General features: G+C 45.5%; 1 protein-coding gene across 1 annotated transcript; it reads left to right on the forward strand.

Annotated features, from left to right (window-relative positions):
* Nucleotides 1-1,477: 1,477 nt before the first annotated feature.
* TMEM30B (transmembrane protein 30B) lies at nt 1,478-5,033 on the forward strand. Its single transcript, XM_075531120.1, has one exon. It carries the CDS (start codon nt 1,478-1,480, stop codon nt 2,537-2,539), a length of 1,062 nt encoding a protein of 353 aa, XP_075387235.1. The 3' UTR covers nt 2,540-5,033.
* The last annotated feature ends 12,927 nt before the right edge of the window (nt 5,034-17,960 follow it).

A 17,960-nucleotide genomic window follows, 5' to 3' on the forward strand; every position in this document is an offset into this window, starting at 1 on the left:
ATTTACTTGTTCACCCACTTTGGCTTCAGCAGTTGTGTCAGGAGAGTGAGCATCATAGAGTTCCAATTTAATAAAAGAAAGTATTCATGCATTGAGGGAGTGTTTGAGTAGAGGCCCAAGGTCCTTCTGCCACCTTAATACTTAACCTATAAATATAGACACATAGATCTATTTCCCCATCCTCATATATATTTGCATGTACATGTCTTTGTCTAGACCTCCATAAATGCCCTTTGACTCCTAGCAGAAAATATTTATATTATTTGCATTTAATGAGATGAAGGGCAAGTCTGATCATCTCAATAATGAGGAGCATCTAGAACAGAGTTGAGATGACTCGGTATCTCTTGTATGGTATGTACCATACTGCATCTAAAAGCCAGAATCCCAGACAATGTTCTAAACAAAAGTGGGAGGGTTGCCTTCCAAGTAAGCCAGACTCATCCTTAGAGTTTACTCCCTTGGCCAAACACTCCAAACGCCCTTGACTATGGATAACAACTAGGTCTTCGGGGATTCTTGTACCAAGCCTTGGACCAATCAAGCACATAGTCTGGAAAGAAAAATAAATAATACGTAGTCCCGTGCATTTTTCTCTCCAGTGAGGTTTCTCCAACCAGTAGGAAGCTATTTAAAAGCTCCAAACATCTCTAGTACTTGATTTTCCTTTTCAAAGGTCACTTTCAAGAACTTTCCATTTGTCGTAGCTATACAGCCAAACTGAGGATTCGGGCCTGAATACAAATTTCATTTAAAAGGGAAAATGCATGTGCATGTGCTACAAGTTAAACGCAGGCATTGAATTTGAAACCGCATTACCACCATGCAATTTCCTGGACATTAGGAGTTGTAGCTGGAAACAGGCGTTATGTAAGAGGCCCATAAGTTAAACCTACGGAGCCAAAAGAATCACTTCGCCCTCCAAATAAGAGCATCCGTCTGATGCCTACACGCTGACCAGCCTCACGGTGCAAGCGGGCAGGGGAACTTTCTGCGGTGAGGGCAGCAGCTCCCGAGCTTTGGGGAAGAGCGGGCCCTGGCGCTACTCTTTCTGAAAGGAGGAAGGAAAGGCCCAGGTAGGAGCCATTCGGTGGCAATTGGGGGCCGCCACAGAGCTCGAAGAGGAGGGGAGCTGGCCTTGGGACCAGTCTGGGCTGGCCAGGTGAGGAAGGGGCACTCCCCGGGCGCACCTCGGAAGGGGCGGAGCGTGGCCGCGGTTTAGCCGCTAGGGCGCACTCGGCCCGCCCAACCCGGGCCGAGGCGGAACCCAGAGGCCCGGCTCACCTCGGCTAGCACGCGAGGCGGGGCCAGCGCCGGGCCTCACCTGAGCCCGCAGGACCCGCCCCCGAACCGCCCCCGGCCCCGCCCCGCCCCGCCCCGCCCCGCCCCGCCCCGCCCCGCGTGGAGAGGGAGGCCCCACCTGAGCGGCCCGTCCATCCAGCATCCGTGCGTCGGCCCGGCCCGCCGCGGTCCCGCCATGACCTGGAGCGCCACGACGCGGGGCGCCCACCAGCCCGACAACACGGCGTTCACGCAGCAGCGCCTCCCGGCCTGGCAGCCGCTGCTGTCGGCCGGCATCGCGCTGCCGCTCTTCTTCTGCGCCGGCCTGGCCTTCGTGGGCCTGGGCCTGGGCCTCTACTACACCTCGCACGGCATCCAGGAGCTCGCCCACGACTACACGGGCGACGCGGGCGCCGGCAACTGCTCGCTGTGCGCCGCTGCCGGCCAGGGCCGCGCGCCGCCGCCGCGCTGCTCGTGCGCCTGGTACTTCTCGCTGCCCGAGCGCTTCCCGGGCCCCGTGTTCCTCTACTACGAGCTCAGCCACTTCTACCAGAACAACCGGCGCTACAGCGTGTCCCGCGACGACGCGCAGCTGAGCGGGCTGCCGAGCGCGCTGCGCCACCCAGCCAACGAGTGCGCGCCCTACCAGCGCAGCGCCGCCGGCCTGCCCGTGGCGCCGTGCGGCGCCATCGCCAACAGCCTCTTCAACGACTCCTTCGCGCTGTGGCACCAGCCGCGGCCCGGCGGGCCCTACGTCGAGGTGCCGCTCGACCGCACCGGCATCGCCTGGTGGACCGACTACCACGTCAAGTTCCGCAACCCGCCGCTGGTCAATGGCAGCCTGGCACTGGCCTTCCAGGGCACCGCGCCGCCGCCCAACTGGCGCCGGCCCGTCTACCTGCTCAGCACCGACCCCAACAACACGGGCTTCGTCAACCAGGACTTCGTGGTGTGGATGCGCACGGCCGCGCTGCCCACCTTCCGCAAGCTGTACGCGCGCATCCGCCAGGGCAACTACTCGGCCGGCCTGCCGCGGGGCGCCTACTACGTGAACATCACCTACAACTACCCGGTGCGCGCCTTCGGCGGCCACAAGAGCATCATCTTCAGCAGCATCTCGTGGATGGGCGGCAAGAACCCCTTCCTGGGCATCGCCTACCTGGTGGTGGGCTCGCTCTGCATCCTCATGGGCTTCGTCATGCTGTTCGTCTACATTCGCTACCAGGACCAGAACGACGACGAGGACGACGACGAGTGACGCTGCTTGGCCCCCCACGCTCCCTGGGCCACCCGCCCCCGCCCCTCTCCCACCAAATCAGCATTCTCCTTCGTGGGATGAGCAGGCCAAGGAAAGAAATCCTTCCCCCTCCCCCCTGGAGATGGCGCCTGCAAGCACTTTGGCCGGGCTGTTGGGGCTGCCAAGGGGAAGGCCTTGGACATTCCCCCCGTGTTCCACTCTTAAGGAAGGATAAGGACCCCTGATCCAAGTCCTAATCGGAAGGAGAAGCGGAGACTTCAAGATGCCAAGCAACTCATTCATGATCAACAGCTGCTTATTGGCTCCTGGCTCTTGAGTGTAGAGCTTTTGCCACTAAAGTGGGTGTAAAGTACACCATCTCATCTCCCCCTCCCTATGTGCCTCCTCTCTCCTCTATCTTCTCCTCTTTTCTTTCTTTTCTTTTTTTTTTTTTGAGGGGTAGGAGGGAAGGTGTGGAGTGAGACCCTCAGGTAACCTGCAGACTGTGGTTCTCAACCTGTGGGTTGCGACCCCTTTGGGGGCAGCACGATCCTTTCACAAGGATCTCCCGATTCATAACAGTTGCAAACTTACAGTTATGAAGTAGCAATGAAAATAATTTTATGGTGGGGGGAGGGCGGTCACCACAACATGAGCAACTGTATTAAAGGGTAGTGGCATTAGGAAGGTTGAGAACCACTGCTGCAGAGGCATAAGTGTGTGTGTGGGGGGGAGGGGGCGAGGATATATGGGTTAGGAGGCCCCTAACCCATATATTCTGACACAATCTCCCCAGAGATTCTGACACAATGAAGCTGTGTTTTCCTTCAGGTAGGGCTACCTCTGCCCTCATCAGGGAGCAGGTGGAATACTGACTGTCTCCCATTTCCTCATGTGTGTGAGGTGGGGCTGAAGCTGTTGAAGCTTCAGTCACTGGAGCCCAGATAGTGATTGTGGCCAGAGGCAGTGATGCCCACGGTATTGTAGGTTTGGCTCAGCGCACTTCCTTTTACTGTACGTGTTGCTTGATGTGTAGCTGATTCCAGCTCAACCCCAGAGGACCCAGTAAAAAGGACAGTGTCCTGGGGAACCACAGGCAGAAGTTATAGGGAAGCAGAATCAATGGCCAGGTATTTTAACTATGGAATGACCTCTTTTTGCGGTTCACATCTCAGTCCTTTATTCACCACCAGAGCTCCTTCCCTTGAACATAGGAAGCTCTAAATGAGTTGTGAAACGAATGGGGAAGGGATGCTAACTAGCTCTATTAAAGTAATTGGCATACAGGTTTGCAGGGCCAGGTTTGTGTCAATTAACTTAATATTTGAGTTAAAACTAAATGGGAAAGAAAACAGTAGAATTATGAAAATTCAGTATCAGCTTCTCTAGCTTTGAGGGAAGGGTCTCACCTAGAATCAGCAGTGTGGGGGGATCTTAGAGGGAAACTATCTTTCCCTAAACTCATCTCGGCCTCTTCTGACCCTTGACTCAGCCCCTGTGCCATCTCATTTTTTGATATACTTAAAAAGAACTCATCTCATGCTTACCCTTGGAGCAGAACAACTTTTTAATCCATGATATCAAAGGAAGGACTTTGTTTCCAGTTCTCATGTTTGCATGAATGCTAAGCAATAGATTTGTTATGTCCACTGGCATTTCAAGGATCATGTGAACCTCGGAATGATATTAAATATTTGAATGCTGAATAATCATCTTAGTATGCATAAAGTTATTCTGAGTAGCAACTGAATGAAAAATAAAACTTCCTTTATAGCAAAGGAACTTAAACAAAAACAAACCTTAATGGCATCATCTTAGCCAGTGTATTTGCTAAAAGCACACAGTATGTGGTATTCTGTCATACAGAATTCTCCAGAACTTGCTCTCTATTATAACCACTTCCCCATTGCTTTTTGTTCATGGCTTTTAAGGCATGATGCAAAACCTTAATTTTCATTTTTCTTTGTAGTCCAAGAAGTATTGAATTGTACTGCATCACTTGCATTGGTTTTATCTTGCTCTTTCTAATTCACTTCTCTAAATCAGTTCTCTTTGAAATGTTAGCATCATGTGTGTTTTCAAATCTTCAGGGGCATTTGAGATTGAAGAGATTCTGCCCCCATTCTACATAAACCAAAAATAAAAATTTAAAAAGTAATTACAACAAGTTGTTCTCTCAACGTCTGCATTTGACACATTTGTATTTTCAGATCATGTGTCCTAATCTTAGACTCTGAAAACATGGGCATTGTCTGTCTACAGTGTACTTTTTACTTATTATGAGTATCTCATAGAGCAGCTCTTTTGTATAGGCCTTTATGTTGGATAAGAGAGTTGGCCACCCACCCACCCTTTTTAGGTACATACTTGAGAGCCACGGTGCATTTCACTATTCGTTTTTAGAGTAGTCAAGAGCGTTCAGTCGACAGCTAGAATATCGTAGATGAAACCTTGAAAGTATGCTGGTTGAAATACTGAGTAGGGCTCTAACCTCTTTCTCTGGGGTATTGAGAGTGAATAAAGGTTGTGTTTGTCTTGCCTCTTATCGTGTTTGCTTAATTCTTTTGAACTATGGTCTTAAAGGCACAAGCTGCATCAATCGCGTTGCTCATTTGTTAGCAGATTTGTGTCGAAGCAGGAAAAGGATCTTTTAGAATAAGGCAGAGTTCACGTGAACGCAGTCTTTTACTATGCCCTTCCTGAAACAGAATTTGAGTTTATATTAATGTGTAGTATGAATGAGATGGTTATCAACTACGATTTGAATTTGGTAAACTTGATTTAAAAACTAATGAATGAAAATGACTAAAGAATGTAATCGTCTCTTATATCATCTTCATGGGAAAATGTTTCTCATTTGGGATGACAAAGTAGCAGAGGCTCTCCAAATGAAAATGGAATCCAGTTTCCCCACCATGTCCCCTTTGATGCGGCATTTTGTCTTCCAGCTCAGGATTCTGGTTTGGGGTTTGAAATCCCATGTTCTCCAACGAATGTTCCCTACCTGAAGTTGTACCTCATGGAAGTGAGGTAGAAAAAAATAAACTCAACAATTTGACTGAAAATGTGCTTTGGCCTACCTTGTAACTTAAAACCACAAACAAAAGATCAAACAAAGCGGCCAGTTGGAACTCCCAAAACAATGGCTTAACAAGAAAGGCTTTTCAGGTATCTCTACAATCAATCAACTAAGCAAACAGTCGGTTGTGCGGTAGCTGAAAATCAGAATAGCCTGGAATTTCCTTTAATAGCAAATATCACTTTATAATACGAAACTGTTGTGCCTAAGGTTTTTATGAGTCATGATGAGCAGATGGCACCTAACAATACTAGGGGATTCAGAAAGGTCATGGGAAAATTCCATTGGCTTCTAATGCCCTTTTCCCATGAGCCTTTTTGAAAGCCCTTGGTATAGAGACACAATCTTTTACCCTCACCTTGAAACCCATTGCATTCTCCAAACCATTGGAGACCGCACCAATCTGGAGTGCATTCTGCATGGCAGTTGAGAGAGTAGCAACATAAGCAACCAATTCCTTGTGTGCTTTAGATTTAAGTCATGTAGAGTAAGTTCCTTCTTCCATTCTTTTTTGGGGTGGGGGAATTCCTTTGCAGTCCAGATTTTATGTGGCTAAAAGCATGATTGGTTCATTTTTAGATACCAAATTTTATAAAAGGGAATTTAACTTGCAATTTTCCCACAAGGAATTTTTCTTTTAGTTGCCCTCCAACAAAAACAATCATTTTTTAAAACATTATTGAAACTGCCTGAAACATGCTCAGATCCCTAGGACATTATGCCTGAAAGCAATACTGTGGGTTCAGAATTTGGGAGAATTCTTGACTCTACATACATGCATACCCCATGATTTCCCATGAGACCATGAATGTGTATTCAAACAGTTACTTCCCCCACTCAATGTGCTGCCGTACCTCAGTGACCGCTGAGTGTGTTCATGGAAACTACATTACTGCACCATGCTGGCACTGCCTTATTTGATATACTCTGATGTCCAGCTGACATAGGACAGAAAAATCCTGAGGCTGGGAAACTCAAAGATTGAGAGAGGTTATTGTTGTTAGTATTACTCAAGTAAGCTCCATCTCATGTTGACTCCAAGTATAGAAAATGTTGCCTGGTCCAATACCATCTTCATGATGGTTGGTAAACTTGAGACCATTGTTGCAGCCCTGCTGTATTGTGAGTGCCTTCCAACTTAAGAACTCATCTTCCAGCTCTGTACTGTTGTCTGTAAAGTTTTCCTTGACTAGTTTTGAGGAGTAGATCACTGGGCCTTTCCTCCCCGTTTATCTTAGTCTGGAAGCTCTACTCAAACTGGCCCACCACGTGTGACCTTGGTAGTGTTTAGGATACCAGTGGAGCATCTACCAGCATCATAGTGGCTTCCAGCATCATAGCAATATGCAAGCCACCACAGTGCAACTCACTGTCAGATGGGGCATAGAGAGAAAGAAGAAAGGAGGAATAAATGGGAACAGATGGTCTAGAGCATTTTCTGAGCCCGTAGAGGTCCAGAAGGCAAGGGGCGGAGCCTGATGCAGAGGACAGGGGTCACCAATAGTACCCATTGGTGACAAGGCCTTTGAGAAAGCCATCAGCCAGTGGCTCACCTTCTGAACCCCTCAGCTTGCCTTTTTGATCAATTTGAGTGTGATTTCTCTTTTTCCTCAGAAGCAAAGGGTCTTACTGTCAAGAACCTGAGCTAATAGCCTTGCCCTCCACGTGGAGCTCTAGACTAAGTTCCCATGAAGGTGCCTGAAATCTTCCTGCTGAAAACTGTAAATGATGTGCCATCAATACTGATGCTTTGTTCTTCTAAACAGCCTTTGTCTGGGAGCCCAAGGTGCTTAACACCACGCAGTCTCATTAATCTTACCCATCAACATGCACGCGCGTTTAGAAAGTCATCAAGGCCCACAAGGTCGAAAAGTCTCCCTTGTTCTATTTTACTCAGTTTGGTTCAGAACTTTGCAATAGTAGGTGGTGTTCAAACAACAACAGCGGTGTAGCCTATGGAGGATGCAGCCCAAGGGTCATTGAAATTGACCATTTAAGTATTTTCAAAAGATGACTTGATTCATTCTTGCTTTGATTTTAATAAGTGAAAAAAACATGTCCTATTTTAATAAAATAGCCCCAAAGTGGAGTGCTAACCCTTCTATTCATTTTCCTGTTAGTTTTCTGTGCTGTGGTGTCTTGTGTGTGGAAGTTATACCACCAGGATTTCCAATACCAGCTGGGACACCCATTGTGTTAGTCTGGGTAGATAAGAGAAACAAATTCATAGCCACTCATGTGTATAAGAAAAAGTTATATATACAACAGCAATTGAATACTGAGAAAACATCCCAGAGAAAACAGTCCAGATCAGGTCCATAAGTGCAATATTACCTATATGTCTGATACCAATCTATAAAGTCCTCTTCAGACTCACGAAATACATGCAACGATGCCGGCTACAGGAAGATCACAGGCCAGGGGATGGGAAGTCTTGTGGCTCCAGTGGTGTTATAAGCATCTCAGCACTGGCAGGGGTCTCCACATGGCTGCTGCAGCTCAGGGCACTAGCGTAGTTTCATGTGTCTTGTCAGCTGCAATGTCTCCCACTTCCAATGAGCTATTTATCTCTTGTTCCTCCAAATGAAGTCATCAAGCTGTGGCCTGATTGACAGGCTAAACTCCACCCCTTCACTCATAAGTCTCAAATTGACAACAGATTATGTAACTACCACACTGTGTTAGTCTGGGTAGACAAGAGAAACAAATTCATAGACACCCATATGTATATAAGAAAGAGGTTTAAGAGTTGTATGAGCCCTAACAAAACATTTTTAAAAAGAGGTTTATATACAAGAACAATTGAATATTGAGAAAACATCCCAGCCCAGTCCAGATCACGTCCGTAAGTCCAATATTTTAGCCCATATGTCCGATATCAATCTATAAAGTCTTCTTAAGACTCACGAAATACATGCAATGTTGCCGAATGCAGGAAGATCACAGGCCAGTGGGTTAGAAGTTTTGTGGATCCAGTGGCGTTGTAAGCGTCTCAGCATTAGTAGGGTCTCTATGTGGCTTTTCTGTCTCCAGAGGTCTGGTTGCATCAGGGTAGGTCCCTGTGGCTTCTCCAGCTCCCAGGGTATACTGCCATGTGTCTTATCAGTAGAGCGTCTCTCAGGAAGTGAGCAGAGAGAGAAAAGTGTCTCCCACCTCCAAGGAGGAAATACAGGAGTGGCCAGAATTCTCAGGAGAAGGCCAGGCCTACACAGAGGCCCCAATGGCTATGACCCAATTGATGGGCTAGACTCTACCCCTTCACTTAATCCTCTCAAATTGGCACTAGATTATGTAAATATCACACACACCCATAGATGATGGATTTCAGCAGTTCCTAGAGTAAGGCGGGGAGAAGGATCTGGTGGTCTACTTCGTAAAAATTGAAAACCTTTTGGGTAGCAGTGGAACTCTTACAGAGTGTTGGGGGAGGAGAATCAGGCACTCAAAATGCACCTGGGGGAGAATCGCCTCTTCCAAGTCAAGCTGGCCTAGTGACATGGATCCAGTAAAGCTTAGGGGACCTTCATTTGCTGATGTGTCACAATTCAAAATAAGAAGACAGCTGCAAATCGATATTAATCATCAGAATACGGACTGTATGAAGTATGAATCTAGGAAAATTGGAAGTCATCAAAAATAAAAATGGACTAGGAGGTAAAGGGAATTTATAGAGGTCTAAATACAGGCATGTAAATATGTACATATATTTATATGTGAGGATGGGTAAATAGATCTATGTGTATATATGTATAGATTTAGTATTAAGGTAGCAGATGGACATTGGGCCTCCACTCAAGTACTCCCTCAATGCAAGAATGCTTTATTCTATTAAACTGGCATTCCATGATGCTCACCTTCCCGACACAACCACTGAAGACAAAGCGGGTGTATAAGCAAATGTGGTGAAGAAATCTGATGGTACCTGGCTGTCAAAAGATATAGTGTCTGGGGTCTTAAAGGCTTGAAGGTAAACAAGTGTCCATCTAGCTCAGAAGCAACAAAGTCCACATGGAAGAAGCACACCATCCTGTGTGACCACGAGGTATCAAATGGATCAAGTATCAGGCATCATCAGAACAAAAAATCATATCACTGTGAATGAGGTGGGGAGTGCGGAGTGGAGACCCAAAGCCCATTTGTAGGAAACTGGACATCCCCTTACAGAAGGGTCTCGGGGAGGAGACGAGACAGTCAGGGTGCGATGAAGCAACAATGAAACATACACTTATCCTCCGGTTCCTAAATGCTTCCTCCTTCTCCACTATCATGATTCCAATTCTACCTTACAAATCTGGCTAGACTAGAGGATGTACACTGGTACAGATAGGAACTGGAAACACAGGGAATCCAGGGCAGATGATCCTTCAGGACCAGGGGTGTGAGTGGCGATCCTGGGAGGGTAGAGGGAGGGTAGGTTGAAAAGGGGGGACCAATTATAAGGATCTACATATAACCTCCTCCCTGGGGATGAATAGCTGAAGAGTGGGTGAAGGGAAATGTCGGAGAGGACAAGATATGACAAAATAATAATTTATAAATTACCAAGGGTTCATGAGGGAGGGGGCAGCGGGGAGGGAGGGGAAAAACTGAGGAGTTGATGCCAGGGGCTTAGGTGAAGAGCTAGTGTTTTGAGAATGATGAGGGGAATGAATGTACAAATGTGCTTTACACAATTGATGTATGTATGGATTATGAGCCCCTAATAAAATGATTAAAAATAAATAAATTAAATAAATAAAAATGGAACACCTGAAGATGGATAGCCTAGACACAGTTGAAATGAACTAGTAATGGTCATTTTGAATCAGACAATCATATGGCCCACGATGTGTGTGTGTGTGTGTGTGTATGTGTGTGTGTGTGTGTGTGTGTGTGAGACAGATTACACTCATGTCAAAGGGAACATTTCAAGATCTACCTTGAAATGCAATACCATCAGTGATAGGATACTATCCATACATCTACAAAGAAGACTGGCTCACAGGGTTATTTTTCAATGTATACACCAACCACTAAGACAAAAGATAAAGACACTGGAGATATTTACCTATTTCTGTAGTCTAGCATGCAATGAAGACATCTTGATAATTACTAGTGAATGGAATGCAAAAGTTGGAAACAAGAAGGATCAGTAGATGGAAAATATGGCCTTGGTAAAAGAAATAACATCAGACATCTCGTGGGAGAATTTAGCAAGTCCAGTGATTTATTCATTCGAATTACCTTTTTTAAAAACAATGCAAATGGAAAGTATATTGGTACATATATTCAACGGTATGAATTATAACAGATAACATTGTGAAAATGAGAATTCCAGGCACTTACGATATATACTCGAGTATAAGCTGAGTTTTCCGGCACATTTTATGCAGTTTTTGTGGTAAAAATAGCTGCCTTGGCAGATATTTGGGTCAGCTTTTATTCGAGTATATACAGTAATTTAGTTCACTCAGTACCTGTACCTAGATGAAGAGACAATCCTTCCAACATAACAAAGGGATACTGAGTGGTTTAAAATCTACAGAGGAATTTATGAATGATGAAGGGTTCATGAGGTAGGAGGGAGTGGGGAGGGAGGGGGAAGATGAGCAGCAGATATTAAGGGTTCAAGGTGAAGGCCAATGTTTCGAGAATGATGATGGCAACAAATGTACTTATGTTTTTGACACAATGGATGTATGTATGGGTTGTGATAAGAATTGTATGAGCCCCCAATAAAATGATTTTAAAAATCTGCAGAGATGTGAGTCAAAGTTGCATCCTTGCACCCTATTTCTTCAATCATCTGGGAAACCAGACTAAAGAAAACATAGCATCTGGCTAGAAGGAAGACTCATTAAGAGTAATACAGCTTACCTACCTGCTGAAAGCAAAGTAGTCATGAAGCATTTACTGATGTCGATCAAAGACTACAGCCTTCAGTGTGAATTATATTTATAAATGTAAAGGAAACAAATGATAGTAACTGGACCAATGAACAACCACCGTGAAAAACAGAAGGAAGGTGGAAATTGTCAAAGATCTCATTTTCTTTGGGTCCACAATCAGTGCCCAGGGAAATAGCAGTCAAGAGATCAAACAACACATTGCTTTAGGTAGATCTGCTGCAAACAGACCTCTTTGAATGTTTAAGAGCAAAGCTATCACTTTTAAGACTAATGTACCCTTGACCCAAGTCATGGTATTTTTAGTCATTTCATATGCTTGAGAAAGCTGGACTATGGGTAAGGAAGACCCCAAAATAAAAATTTATGCATTTGAATTATGGTGTAGCAAAGAATATTTAATACACTGTCCACTGGGAGAAGAATAGACGAACACAAAGAAGCATAGCCAGAATGGTGAGAATGGTGAGTCTCGGCCTCACATACTTTGGACATATTCCCAGGAGGAAGTTGTCCTTGGAGAAGGACATAATATTGGGTGGATGGTGTAGAGGATCAATGAGAAAAAGGAAGTTTCTCAATGACACGGATTGACGCGGTGGCTGTAACAACAGGTTTTCACATGTCAGTGATTGTGAGCCTGGCACCGGACCAGGCAATGTTTCCTTGTGTTGTACATGGAGTGGTCATGAGTCACAGCCAACTCAATGGGCCCTAACAACACCACTCACAGCAAGGAACAGAACACAAAATACTTTCCACTATTCCTTTATAGTTTTTCCTATAAGGTTTTAGAAATTAAAACACTTGTTTCATCAGCATATTTATGCTCAGCAAATAATGATAATATTTTCAAATTTTAAAGGGAAAAATAGCTCATATATTTTTTTCATGAATATTTTAAGACATCAGTCAACAACACATAAATAAATGGTATAATTTCCACCTCCAGCCCTGACTTGTCTTCTGAACACCAAACTTGTATTCCTAAATGCCCGAGAGGTACCCCAAGCTCAGTGTGGTTGGCACTACATTCATTGGGTACTCCTTCAAACCTGTTCTCCCAAGTGAATTCCCAGATGCTGAAAAGGACTCCCCCAGTGTCTCAAAGCAGATGACACAACCCTGCTTGCTGACAATGAGGAGGAATTGAAGCACTTGCTGATGAAGATTAAGGACCATAGCCCTTATAGATTACAACTCAACGTAAGGAAGACTAAAATCCTCTTAACTGGACCAACAGGTAACATCAAAATAAATGGAGAAAAGGTTGAAGTTGTCAAGGATGTTGTCCTACTTACTTGGATCCACAACCAATGTTCGCGGAAGCAGTCAAGAGATCAAGAGATGAGTTGCATTAGGCAAATCTGCTGCACAGACCTCTTTCGGGTATTGAAGAGCAAGGATGTTACTCTGAGGACAAAGGTGCACCTGGCCCAAGTCATGGTATTCTTCACTATATCATATGTATGTGAAAGTTGGACATGGAATACGAAGACCATAGAAGAACAGGTGCATGTGAATGGCAGTGCGGGAAAAGAATATTGACGGCATCGTGAACTGCTAAAAGGACAAACCAGTCTGTGTCGGAAGAAGGTCAGAGTGCTCCTTAGAGGCAAGGATGCAGGAGCTCATCTTACATATTGTCAGGAGAGCTCGGTCCCTGGAAAAGGACATCATGGTTGGCTAAGTAGATAGGCAACAAAGAAGAGGAAGGCCCTCACTGAGCTGGATTGACTCCGAGTCTGCACCAATGGGTTCAGGCATAGGAACAGGTGTGAGGATGGTGTAGCACCGTGCAATGCTTTCTTGCGCTATGCACAGGGTGGTACTGATTGGAGCTGACTTGGTGGCACCCAACAGCAGCAATGCCCCAATCACCCAAATCCGAAATCACAATAGCTGTCTGGAGCCCTCCTTCTCTGTTTCTTTCCACATTCAATTGGTTACCGGTTCCCATGACTTCTTTGCCCCCAATACACTTTCACTCAGCTCCTGGCCATGTTATTTCTCACTTGAAAGTGAAGGAACCTCCTAAATGGCCTCTAGAATCTTCTCCCCAACCCAGCTTCAGTGAACATCCTATCATGTGCTCCCTTACCATAAACTCACTGCTGTGATAGTTACATAATTGCATGGCAACTTGATAAATAGAATGTAGGAGGGAGTCTAGCCTGTCAATCAGGTCACAAGTTAACACCCACCAGGAGGATTCTGAGAACTTTCTTTCCTGGGAGGAGGACCACACTCTCTCTCTGCTTCACAGTCCCCTTGACAAGCCACGTGGAGCTACGCTTATGGCAACCAGAGCCCTGGAGCTGGAGGAGCCACGTGGAGACCCACGCCAGCACTGAGATGCTTCTACCACCACTGGATCCACAACACTTTCCACCCACTGTCCTGGGATCTTCCTGCATTTGGCATCATGGCATGTGGTGCGTGACTGAAGAGGAATTTATAGACTGGTATCATACATATGGGCTAACATCAGACTTATGGACTTGATTTAAATAGGATATTTTTTTCTTTAAATATAATTACTCTTTGATATAAAGCATTTTCTTATACATATATGAATGTCCCTGGATTTGTTTCTCTGGTTAACCGAAATTAACACACATGCCTATATGAGAATGTCTAATTCCTTCACAGGGCATATAAATAAGATTTTAACCTATTTTTCCCTCCAAGCCCCACCTGATTCCTACTGTAGGGAATGTTTGGAAGAGGTCTGGGCCCAAAGTGTCCTCATGTCTTTGTGCTGCTCGTGTCCATCCACAGACTCATGGACATCATCTGCTCATTCATCTGCAATTCTCAATGGTTGTTTTCTGGACCTTTCCCTCAAATCCTCCTTGTGTCCTCTCTCCCCTACCCTAGGAATGGGCCTCTATCCCATGCCTCTCTCAGAGTGCTCATCAACTTGACTGGATATGGCTTCTTAGGTCTATCTCTTTGTCTAGAACAGCGGTTCTCAACCTGTGGGGTTGTGACCCCTTTGGGGATCAAATGACCCTTTCACAATTGGGGGTCACCTGATTCATAACAGTAGCAAAATTATAGTTATGAAGTAGCAACGAAAATAATTTTATGGTTGTGGGGGTCACCAGAACATGAAGAACATGAAGAATCTCGGCATTAGGAAGGTTGAGAGCCACTGGTCTAGACTATTTGTTCTAAAAGAACTGAGCTTTTCTTTTTCTTTCTTTCTTTCTTTCTTTCTTTCTTTCTTTCTTTCTTTCTTTCTCTCTTTCTTTCTTTCAACTTTATTATTAACAGAGCCAAAGCGAGTGACAGCCTCACCTGACACTGCAAACATTTGTTGAATGACTCGACTACTGGAAAGCCAAAGACGCTACGACTCTATGACCACTGGACCCCATGTCATTTCCATCATTTCGTGACATGGAAAGTGCATCTACAAAAGCATGAGGAAGCAAACGAGCTGCAGAGAACAGTACCCTCAATACTTGAAAATCATAGCACAAGGAGGGCAGGGAATTCATATATTCTTAGCAGCATGGAAGTGCTATGCTTGGTATGCCTATTTGGATAACTTAAATGTGCTATTACTTTTTCCTCCACAAACCAATTTGCAGAGATGAACAGCAGATGGGTTCCACTAGCCCAATGACAGAGGGGATATTCACTTAATACTCACAAGTAATCAATGTTTTTCCTATTAAGCGCCAGTAAGTTAATGGAATGTTTACATTTTTGTGGTGCAGCTGTATAGAGAAAAAACTTTTTTCATTTGCTGTTGTATTCTATAATAAAATGTAAATGAACACCGCCTTCCTCTGCCTAGTAATTATCCCAGAATCTATTTAAACAAGCCAACAACAACCACAAAAAAGCACTTGTAGGGAAACATCCAGAAGGAAAAACAAAAATAGATAGAATAGAAATCTTCCCATTTGCCTGCTTGTGTTTGGCTTCTAACATTTGGCACATCTTGATATCTACATAATAGTAATTTTAAGACCATGAATAATATTTTACAGAGGTCACACCATAGTTATTGAAGGTCAGGGGTTTATTTCCCTGAGCACTAAGTAGCTATGAATGAATTATGTTTAGTCTGATCTGCCACAGAAGGGCTATAAACCTCCAACTCATGGCAAACTGTGGAATATGACTTCAATACGTCAGGAAAATCATACATGTAAAAGAATAATGCCTGATAAGGGAAAAGTTTATTTATTTATTTACTTTAAGTAATTTATGTTTCTGGGCAGGAGCTATAAAATGTTGTTATGTTAAAGTCTTCTCTGATTCTGGAAAACCAGTTAAGAAACAGCTTTGCATTGTTCTCCTGGAACTGAACCAGTGGGTGTGGGGGCAGAGAGAAGCAGAGCTCCAGAGACTCTGGCCCTTGGCCGTGATAAGGAACGGCTGTGCTTCTCCTCCTGAGTCTCCAAAGAGTTGAGAATAGGGCTATCATAAAACAAGACAGATAATCAGGAAGGATGCCAAGGGCATAACTCTGATAGGGAAAGATAACAGCTTAAAGGTGTGCAAGTGTGTGCAGAGTGACAGCCCAACTCTGGATATGCCACATGCCCGGAGCCATGCACTGCCTGAGTGAGTCCTACTGTCTGCAAGGACCTCTCAATAAAACTTCTAGAAAAGCAAACAAACAAAGATGGGAATGTGGGAAAGCCGCAAGCTCACAGAGGTGGTTCTGCCAATTTCTCTTGACTGCTAGGATTCTTTTCCAGTGGCTCCCTGGCAGGACTCAAAAATGGAGAGATGGCGGTTTGCAGCAGTAGGGTCAGATTCACTTTTCAAATGAGGGAAACCGCTACAAAGAAATTGGTGAGCACGGACGATGAGCCAGACAGCAGGGCAAGCCACCCCTCGGTTTCTCATCTCCTCTTCACCGCAGCCTCGGTCTTCTCATTTTGCAAATGTGAAACCAGAGGTTTGGAGGAGGTCCAAGGTCACACAGCTGGAGCGAGACAGCCAGGGTTCCAGAGGAGGCCAGTCTGACTTCAGAAACCCTGCTCTTACCCCCTGGCTGTCCGAAGACAATAGTTACAACACAGACAGCGGCCATTTAGCAAGGGCCATCTGTGTTCGCTCATTGCCCTCCTCAGCCTGCTCCTGGGAAGTGGGCATTACTGTTCGCTGCATTTCACCATGGACGTAGCGGAGGCTTACCTAGGCTAAGTCCCTGTTCGTCTAAGGCAGCACAGGTAGCCCGAGAGCTGGAACTCAAGGGAGCTGGGGACTCAGACTGCTGACCTGCTCTTCACTATGACACCGGAGACTCGGCTTCTCAGTTCCTTGTGCTCACTGCCATCGAGTCGAGTCCAACCTAGAGCGGCCCACGGGGCCGGAGAGAACTGCCCCGGTGGGTTTCCGAGCCTAACTCGATGACAGAAGAATCCCTGTTGACTTGGTGGTTAGCAGCCCCCTACTTAACCCGCGACGCCACCAGACCTCCTTAGTTCTTGTGTTACCCCAAAACGCCACACTCATGCGTGCTTGTCCATGCTGACTCACAGCGACCCTGCTGTGGTCTGCTCACGGGAATCACGGTTGACAGCAGTGGAAAGCCCAGTTACAACCCCATGGAGCTGCTGGAAGTTTCAAACTGCCATTCATGTGGATCGCAGCCCAACACCTAACCACTGCACCACCTTAGCTCTTGGGCTAACAAGAATTAGTATTTTTTAAGAATTAAATTTTAACACGAAGACTAAACCTCCTCAGGCTTTTGAGAAGAGAATAAGGTGGTAGGGAAGCAAAGACGTGGAAGGGAAGCTAGCATTCGACCTCCTAGACACCAACACAGACCGACACGGGAGCCCTGATAACAGAGTGGGTCCCCCATTGGGCTGCTCACCACAAGGTCAGCAGTCTGTACCCCCCAGGTCCTCAGGGAGAGAAAGATGTGGCAATCCGTTCCTGTAAAGATTTGCAGTCGCCGAAACCCTGATGCTGGGTCGAGTCCGTTCTGTCCCATAGTGACCCTGTACTGCAGGCCCTGTATCAGCCTCACGATCGTTCTTATGTTTGAGCGCCTTGTTGCAGATACTGTGTCAGTCCATCTAGTCAAGGCCTTTTTTGCTGCTCCTGGACTTTCACAAGCATGATGTCCTTCCCCAGAGACTGGTCTCTCCTGATAACATGGCCAAAGTACATGAGACAAAGTCTCACTCTCCCTGCCTCTCAGAAGCCCACTGTCTATACAGATTTGTTTGTTTGAAGACAGATTGGTTTGTTCTTTTGGCAGCCCGGTTCTTTGAATATTCCTCGCTGTAATTCAAACACGTTAATTCTTCTTTCATCTTTCTCATTCAATGTTCAACTTTCACCTGAGTATGAGGAAACCGGAAACACCCGAGGGAATGGTTTCATCTCAACATAAGGCGTCGCCTTCGGTATGATGACAAGTCAATGGAAAGAAGATAAAAATTCTCATAGCCGGCACACTCGGTAACATCAAGATAAAGGTTGAAGTCCTCCAGGA

The sequence above is a fragment of the Tenrec ecaudatus genome, chromosome 14 (assembly GCF_050624435.1).
Source record: "Tenrec ecaudatus isolate mTenEca1 chromosome 14, mTenEca1.hap1, whole genome shotgun sequence".
Lineage (NCBI taxonomy): Eukaryota > Metazoa > Chordata > Mammalia > Afrosoricida > Tenrecidae > Tenrec > Tenrec ecaudatus.